We start from the raw sequence: 8,483 nt of genomic DNA on the forward strand, positions 1-8,483 counted from the left end.
CACTGTGGACAGGTGCTAAAGTCCTGCTGGAAAAGGAAATCAGCATCTCCATAAAGTTAATCAGCAGATGGAAGCATAAAGTGCTCCAAAATCTCCTGCTTGATGGCTGTACTGACTTTGGACTTATTAAAACACAATGGAGCAACACCAGCAGAGGTCACGCACCCCAAATCTTCATTGACTTCAGAAACGTCACACTGGACTTCAAGCAGCTTGGATTCTGTGCCTCTCCAATCTTCCTCCAGACTCCAGACATCGATTTCCAAATTAATTGCAAAATTTACTTTTATCTGAAAAGAGGACATTGGAGCACTGAGCAAGAGTCTTTTTCTCCATAGTCCATGTAAGATGCTTCTGACGTTGTTTATGTTTCAGAAGTGGCTTTTTAGCCCTTTTCCTGAAGAAGTCTGATCATGGAGACTCTTAATGCACTGACTCCAGCTTCAGTCAACTCCTATTAAAGCTCTCCCAATTGGCATTGCTTGACAGTATTCTCAAGCTCGCGGTCATCCTCGTTGCTTGTGCACCTTTTCCTACCCATTTTCTTCCTTCCAGTCAACTTTGCATTCAATATGCTTTGACACAGCACTCTGTTTCAGTAATGATCTTCTGTGACTTGCCTTCTTGAGGGTGTCAATGATTGTCTTCTGGACCATTGCCAAGTCCCCATTACTGTGGTCTCAAAGAAGAACATACTCTGAATTTATACTGTAGGGATGGTAATTTAATGAAACTCAAATGTAAATATTGTAATATTTTGAGATACTGGATTTTTGACTTTCATGAAATGAAAGCTCTAATCATCAAAAAAAAAAATTATAATAAAAACTTTTGAAATGATTTACTTTACATGTAATGGATCCAAAATATATGAAAGTTTAACTTTTTGAAATAAATTACAAAAAACTTTTTCACGATATTCTATTTTTTAGATGCACACACACACACACACACATATATATATATATATATATATATATATATATATATATATATATATATATATATATATATATATATATATATATATATATATATATATATAAAGCAATACTTTGAACATTTTAATATTAAACACATTTTATTAAACATTTTTAAATACACATATACAAATACATAAACAAAATGCTTACGTTTACAGAACATAGGGTATTGTCAGTCTTTTTATCACAATCACACGAAACCCTTGAAATTTCACAATGATCCTCTAGGGGCTTCAGAGAAAAGTAATAAATTGTAACCAAGATTTAATACATTAAAAAATAAATAAAACCAAAATAAAGATTGTTATGAAGAGTGATCAGATGAATTGCATAGCACTTCTTTGCCATGATAATTAACTTAATCCCAAAAAAAACTTTCCACTGCATTTCATTGCTGTCATTAAAGGACCTGCTGAGATCATTTCAGTAATCTCTTGTTAACTCAGGTGAGAATGTTGACGAGCACAAGGCTGGAGATCATTATGTCAGGCTGATTGGGTTAGAATGGCAGACTTGACATGTTAAAAGGAGGGTGATGCTTGAATTCATTGTTCTTCCATTGTTAACCATGGTGACCTGCAAAGAAACGCGTGCAGCCATCATTGCGTTGCATAAAAATGGCTTCACAGGCAAGGATATTGTGGCTACTAAGATTGCACCTAAATCAACAATTTATAGGATCATCAAGAACTTCAAGGAAAGAGGTTCAATTCTTGTAAAGAAGGCTTCAGGGAGTCCAAGAAAGTCCAGCAAGCGCCAGGATCGTCTCCTAAAGAGGATTCAGCTGCGGGATCGGAGTGCCACCAGTGCAGAGCTTGCTCAGGAATGGCAGCAGGCAGGTGTGAGCGCATCTGCACGCACAGTGAGGCGAAGACTTTTGGAAGATGGCCTGGTGTCAAGAAGGGCAGCAAAGAAGCCACTTCTCTCCAAAAAAACATCAGGGACAGATTGATCTTCTGCAGAAAGTATAGTGAATGGACTGCTGAGGACTGGGGCAAAGTCATATTCTCCGATGAAGCCCCTTTCCGATTGTTTGGGGCATCTGGAAAAAGGCTTGTCCAGAGAAGAAAAGGTGAGCGCTACCATCAGTCCTGTGTCGTGCCAACAGTAAAGCATCCTGACACCATTGCTTCTCATCCAAGGGAGTGGGCTCAGTCACAATTCTGCCAAAAAACACAGCCATGAATAAAGAATGGTACCAAAACACCCTCCAACAGCAACTTCTTCCAACAATCCAACAACAGTTTGGTGAAGAACAATGCATTTTCCAGCATGATGGAGCACCGTGGCATAAGGCAAAAGTGATAACTAAGTGGCTCGAGGACCAGAATGTTGAAATTTTGGGTCCATGGCCTGGAAACTCCCCAGATCTTAATCCCATTGAGAACTTGTGGTCAATCCTCAAGAGGCGGGTGGACAAACAAAAACCCACTAATTCTGACAAACTCCAAGAAGTGATTATGAAAGAATGGGTTGCTATCAGTCAGGATTTGGCCCAGAAGTTGATTGAGAGCATGCCCCGTCGAATTGCAGAGGTCCTGAAAAAGAAGGGCCAACACTGCAATACTGACTCTTTGCATAAATGTCATGTAATTGTCGAAAAAAGCATTTGAAACATATGAAGTGCTTGTAATTATATTTCAGTACATCACAGAAACAACTGAAACAAAGATCTAAAAGCAGTTTAGCAGCAAACTTTTTGAAAACTAATATTTATGTAATTCTCAAAACTTTTGGCCACGACTGTAGGCTATGTATGTAGGCTTATGTATGTATATAAAGTAAATAAATTACCGATCAATTATTATTATAAATATTCTAAAACATTAATAATTATAATAATTAAGCCATCATGACTGCAAGAAAGAATGCTATCAATTGTTACACAAAAGATGTATTTAACTTACATGAAATAAATAATTGGCTCTCATATGTAAATTCAGTAACAATAGAAGGTTGGTAAACCACACTGAACACTTTTTCGGAATGCTCGGAAATGTTCTGTTTCCTTCAAACGTTCTTACTCGGTTCTTTTCAAAATACATGTGAACCATATGGAACAGAAACATTTGGGGCACGTTCTGTGTTTGCTGGGATGGTCTACCCTAAGTTAAAACAGACTAAATCTATCTATCTATCTATCTATCTATCTATCTATCTATCTATCTATGAGTTCGTTCATTCCTCACTAGTTCCCTTCTACTCGAGAAAGCGTATTAAATGCATTCACTCGTTCATTTATTTATTTATTCAAGTCAGGCTGTCTTATGAAGGCAACCATCTTTTGCACGGGTCTTTAATCTCGTTTTTTTTTCTTCCCTTTTTCATACGGAAAAGCAGAGCAACCACTGATCTATAATATAGATTATCATTATATATAAATCTGTGGGTGCAACTCATTACTAATGTTTAAGCAACATACCTATTTAACTGTTATTCAAAGGTTTTTCGAGGCTGGTTGAATGGAAAAAAAGTGTCACTTCTTCCAGCACAACGACAGGTGTGTTTATATGCTATTATGTCATAAAGTAAGCATTTTTATCCGCTAAAATAATAATCACTCATGCGGCTCAATCGTTCGCTTTTAGGCTTGATTAAACAAATGCCACATCGACGGAAAATCTTAGTCATATCATGGATAAATAATCAGAAATTTGAGTTTGTATGTTTTATTGTGCATTTCATATCTTAATAAGGTAATCGAGCGTGCGTCTTCGTACAAGTCCAAAACTGAACTGAGAAATTAACATATCGACAACGACATAACCGTACAGAACAGCCATAGTTTGTTGTGCTCACATCTTTCACATACATCACGTATGCACGCTCTTTGTCGTGTTGTCGTCTCTCAGCTGATCTAAGAGCAGTTGTGCTTTCTTGACCATATATGAAAGAGACGCGGATTATGACTGAAAAAAACTGATCCTGGAACAGCAGCTGCGGAGACGAGATGGAACGAACCATTCTGTTATCGGAGGGGTGCAATACGGAGGGAGGGTTTTTGCAATTCGAAAAACGGCGTTGTCGCTGCTCTTCACGTAAACGGAGAGCTTTGTTTTAAAGACATAAAGTGTGAATCCAAATTAGCATATATATATATATACCGTATATATATATGATGTTATAGATAAAACTGTAGTCATGTTTTAAATACTTCACCTCAAGAAAGAATGAAACGCCCCTATCCCTTCGAAGCAGTTTGACGCGCCCGAACACTATAAATACGCCACTAGCCGCGGATTTCTGTAGATGTCAACTGTCATTTCGAGATCTACTCTAGTCTGACAAGGAGAGAAAACGTAGTTTGTTGGCACTTATCCAAAGTAAAACAAACTACACACATATTTTTCAACTCCTCAGACATTTAGACAACGATTCTGCTTTCAATCTGAAGCAAAAAAAGACACTGGTTACTCGGAAAAGCTGAGGAGGGGTGTGACTGATCTCAGATCAGCCGTCAAGCTGCCTATACAGAGGGCACTGCGCCAGGCTATGTGCCATCTAAAGCCAGTGACAAAGAAAAAATCGGAAAAGATTGTAAAAAGGTAGACGACCGAGGGGGTGATTCGTGTAGAGAGGCACGAGTAACCAAAACCCTTAACCGAGGAGAAGAAACAGCCTTTGTTGCCCTCCAGATTATGTGAGAGCGCACTACAGCTGATGCTAGACGCTGAGAAAATGTGCGGAAGGAGCATGATATGCCAATGGGAGGTCTACAGCAACAGACCCTCCATCAAGGAGACGGAGAAACCCAAGAGCGAGTCGAGGAGAACCAATGGCGCCGCCAAACAGAAGTGGCACAAATGGGGAAAGAGGCCAGGAAGGAGGGCACACTATCCAGAAATGCGCAGGCATCGAGCAAGATTGTCTCGGTGGTCTGGCACTCTGGTTTCATTGCGTCCTGCCAATGTTAAAGGCAACCGAGCACCTGGCATGAGAGCGCCCAGGAACACCAACCAGTTCCTCATGCACGAGAAATACCAGATGATGCACATGCGATCGGACTCTGTTGGCACCGACAGCGGGTCCGACTGCGAAATGGACTTTGCGGATATGGACTCGTACCTGTGCGTTCTGGAGAACGCTAGAGGCGCACTTTTGGACAGTCCAGATCTGCCTTCGACACCCACATTTTACGCCCGACAGATGAACAAATGCCAGCCGTTTTCCTTCTTCAGCTTCAACCAGGAGGAGAGCATGCAGTATTTCCCATCGGAAGACGATATGATGCAAAGCGAAGACTTCATGCAAAGGGACTTCAAAGAATTCTGTGACTCTGTGGCACCATGTATTTAGACACCTGCCACAGGTAACATGTTTACATCACTGTTTTTAACATCTAAATCTGTGGATTGCAATGTGAGAGGCATTTGTTTGTTTGTTTGTTCTGTGATGTGTTACTATTGGGGGGGGGGGGGGGTGGAAAAGGGTCCAAAGTAGGAGTGTGACCAGCCAGCCAATCACCATCGAGCTCATTTGATCACTCTTGACAAACATAGCAGTGGTTTGTACTGCAAAACTAAATCCCATGTGAATGTTTTTCATAATAAATTGACATTTTGCTACACTTGGTCTATATATTTATTTTTTATTACGTGATTCATTTTGGGTATACTTTGCTCGGTGAATAATGACCTGCAATTATAAAATGTATTGAATGACTTGTCAGAGATAATTATTCTCAACCTTTGCATGGTTTATGTTTGTAATGATGTTAAAACTGAATAAATCAATATACTGCGCCTTATAAGGTTAGAAAGGATGACACGGTAATCAAAATATTTTGGGGTCAAAAGGTAGAGAGAGGCGTAACAGAAATATGATGCCTGTGTAACATTTAAGAAGCTTCTTTCCAACACACACACCCTTCAAGTACAGCAGAGCTGGGTTTCAGAGATCTGACACAAGAACAATAGCAAAGCTCATGAGACAAGGTGTGTGTGTGTGTGTGTGTGTGTGTGTGTGTGTGTGTGCAAAAGAGTGTCAATATAACCACATAATCTGCGTCACTAATTAGGTTTCCATTTTTACAGCACACAATGAGACCTATGATCATCTCTGGTCTTTTGTATATGACAAGATATCAGTGTTAATAAGGAAATTTAGAGCCCCACTAGTCAATAAAAATGCAAAAAGGCTCCAGTGAAATCTTTCTCGTGAATAGAGCCCCAAGTGTTTTGATCAGCAGCGGTTCAGCCCCTTTCCTGCGCAGCTTGCCAACTCCATGTCAGATAATTGTGGTGCAACTTCTTCAGGCCAAACCAGCAGCATTGTGTGTTCAATTCACTGACTTCATTTCTAGCCAATTAACTGCCGATAAAAAAAACAAAGATTTTACTGAAATTGGAAAAGAGACTTTCAGATGGATTTTTTTCAGATGGAGTGTTATTGAGTAGTTGACGTGGCAGGTGTGACATGATCTATTTAAAACTATATATATATATATATATATATATATGTGTGTGTGTGTGTGTGTGTGTGTGTGTGTGTGTGTGCTCTTTTTCTTGTGACATATCAGGACACAACTTTGTATAATGACATGGGTATGACACAGGTATTACAAGGAGAGGGTGACTTATGAGGATATAATCATGTCCCCATTTTTTCAAAACGCTTATAAATCATACAGAATGAGTTTTTTTGAGAAAGTAACAATGCACAACGTTTCCTGTGAGGGTTAGGGTTGGTGTAGGGCCATAGAATATACAGTTTGTACAGAATAAAAACCATTACGCCTATGGGATGTCCCCACTTTTCACAAAAACAAACGTGTGTGTGTGTGTGTGTGTAAAACTCTTAATGATCCTAAATATAGGCTCCATTAAAATGGACTGAATGAATTTCAGAAAGACATTATCATCTCATTATTATGAATTATTAGTTATTATAGTTATATAGTTATTATAGTTTACTATAACTAAAACCGTTTAAAGTTCTTTAACTGAAATAAATGATAACTGAAAATAAATATAATGAATAACTTAAACAAAAAATAAAAACATTTAGACATTTAAAAATAGTAATAAGAAAAAAAAGACAAAACACAAGTTACTAAAATCTACTAAAATTTAAAAATAAATAATTATTTAAAATATGAGTAAATATTAGTCTGCACAAAAAAGGACAGTATAACAAATACTATAATTTGAAATTATCATTCATTACAGATAGATAGATAGATAGATAGATAGATAGATAGATATATGTGGGATGGACATAAATGACAGATTTCATTAACTTTACTCTTATTAGTAATTAAAATAGTTTAAAAAAAGTACATTTGGTGACTTTTGGTTACAGCATCTTTCCCTTAAACATTAATATAATTTAAATCTTAAACATTAACACTTTCTCAGTGCAGTGCATTGAACTTTTTACCTCTATTGTTCTATTCAAACACATGCACATTATCCAACTGGTTCAAGATTATACAGGCTTTATGCCAGGAACAAGATTTTGGGACCAGACATGCATGTGTAGAATGAGGCAAAGCCGCCCTTTGGACCAGAGCTCAAGGTGTTAGATCAAATGTGTGTGGTAGTTTGTGATCAAGGTTGGCAGAGGAGTTAATCAGTAAACAAAGCAGTTTAACACCAAACAAAATAGTGTAAAATAAATATGATATAACATGAAAGTGACATGACATTCAGCCAAGTATGGTGACCCATACTCAGAATTCATGCTCTGCATTTAACCCATCCAAAGTGCACACACACACAGCAGTGAACACACACACACACACTGTGAACACACACCCGGAGCAGTGGACAGCCATTTATGCTGCGGCGCCCGGGGAGCAGTTGGGGGTTCGGTGCCTTGCTCTAGGGCACCTAAGTCGTGGTATTGAAGGTGGAGAGAGAACTGTACATGCACTCCCCCCACCTACAATTCCTGCCGGCCCGAGACTCAAACTCACAACCTTTTGATTGCGAGTCCAACTCTAACCATTAGGCCACGACTTCCCACATGTAGATCATTGGAAGAAAGGACGCTCCCATTCTGAAAATGGGCAGATGGCATGACATATCTGGGCAGTGTTTTGCATCATATTTATAATTAATGTATAATTATAATGACCTCATTGGTTTTGTGACCACATAGTGATTCAGGAACTGCATGAAATACTTGTACTTGATAAAGTTAATATAAAAGTTTATTTTGGGCCAAACACAAAATGTAAATGACATTTTTGGAGGAAATGTAGAATTCCAATATAGATTTCAAACTGAAACTCTCAAATAAGGAAGGATAAGGTTGCAAAGAAGCAGAATGTCTTGATCATATGACACTGATGGTGGGAGGAGGGGAAGAACAAGATAACGACTGCTAACAGTCAAGCTGGAACTTTAGTAAACAACACAAGATTCTGTCAGTAAGGTTAAACCTGGCTCTCCATGCATGCCTCGTTCTCAGACATTACTCAATAATAAAAAAAAGTCTTTGTAAACCTTGTGCAATTTCGTAAAATCTTGTAAAAAAAAAATCATTAATACGCTGTTT

The 8,483-nt window shown here is 38.3% G+C and overlaps 1 protein-coding gene across 1 annotated transcript; it reads left to right on the forward strand.

Annotated features, from left to right (window-relative positions):
- The first annotated feature begins 4,221 nt into the window (after positions 1-4,221).
- On the forward strand, positions 4,222-5,548 carry LOC132159649 (uncharacterized). Its single transcript, XM_059569221.1, has one exon. It carries the CDS (start codon positions 4,644-4,646, stop codon positions 5,277-5,279), a length of 636 nt encoding a protein of 211 aa, XP_059425204.1. The 5' UTR covers positions 4,222-4,643; the 3' UTR covers positions 5,280-5,548.
- The last annotated feature ends 2,935 nt before the right edge of the window (positions 5,549-8,483 follow it).

Source organism: Carassius carassius, chromosome 16 (assembly GCF_963082965.1).
Source record: "Carassius carassius chromosome 16, fCarCar2.1, whole genome shotgun sequence".
NCBI classification, from domain to species: domain Eukaryota; kingdom Metazoa; phylum Chordata; class Actinopteri; order Cypriniformes; family Cyprinidae; genus Carassius; species Carassius carassius.

Coding starts and splice junctions, on each gene's coding strand:
- LOC132159649 (XM_059569221.1), top strand. CDS start 4,644: ATGCTAGACGCTGAGAAAATGTGCGGAAGGAGCATGATATGCCAATGG.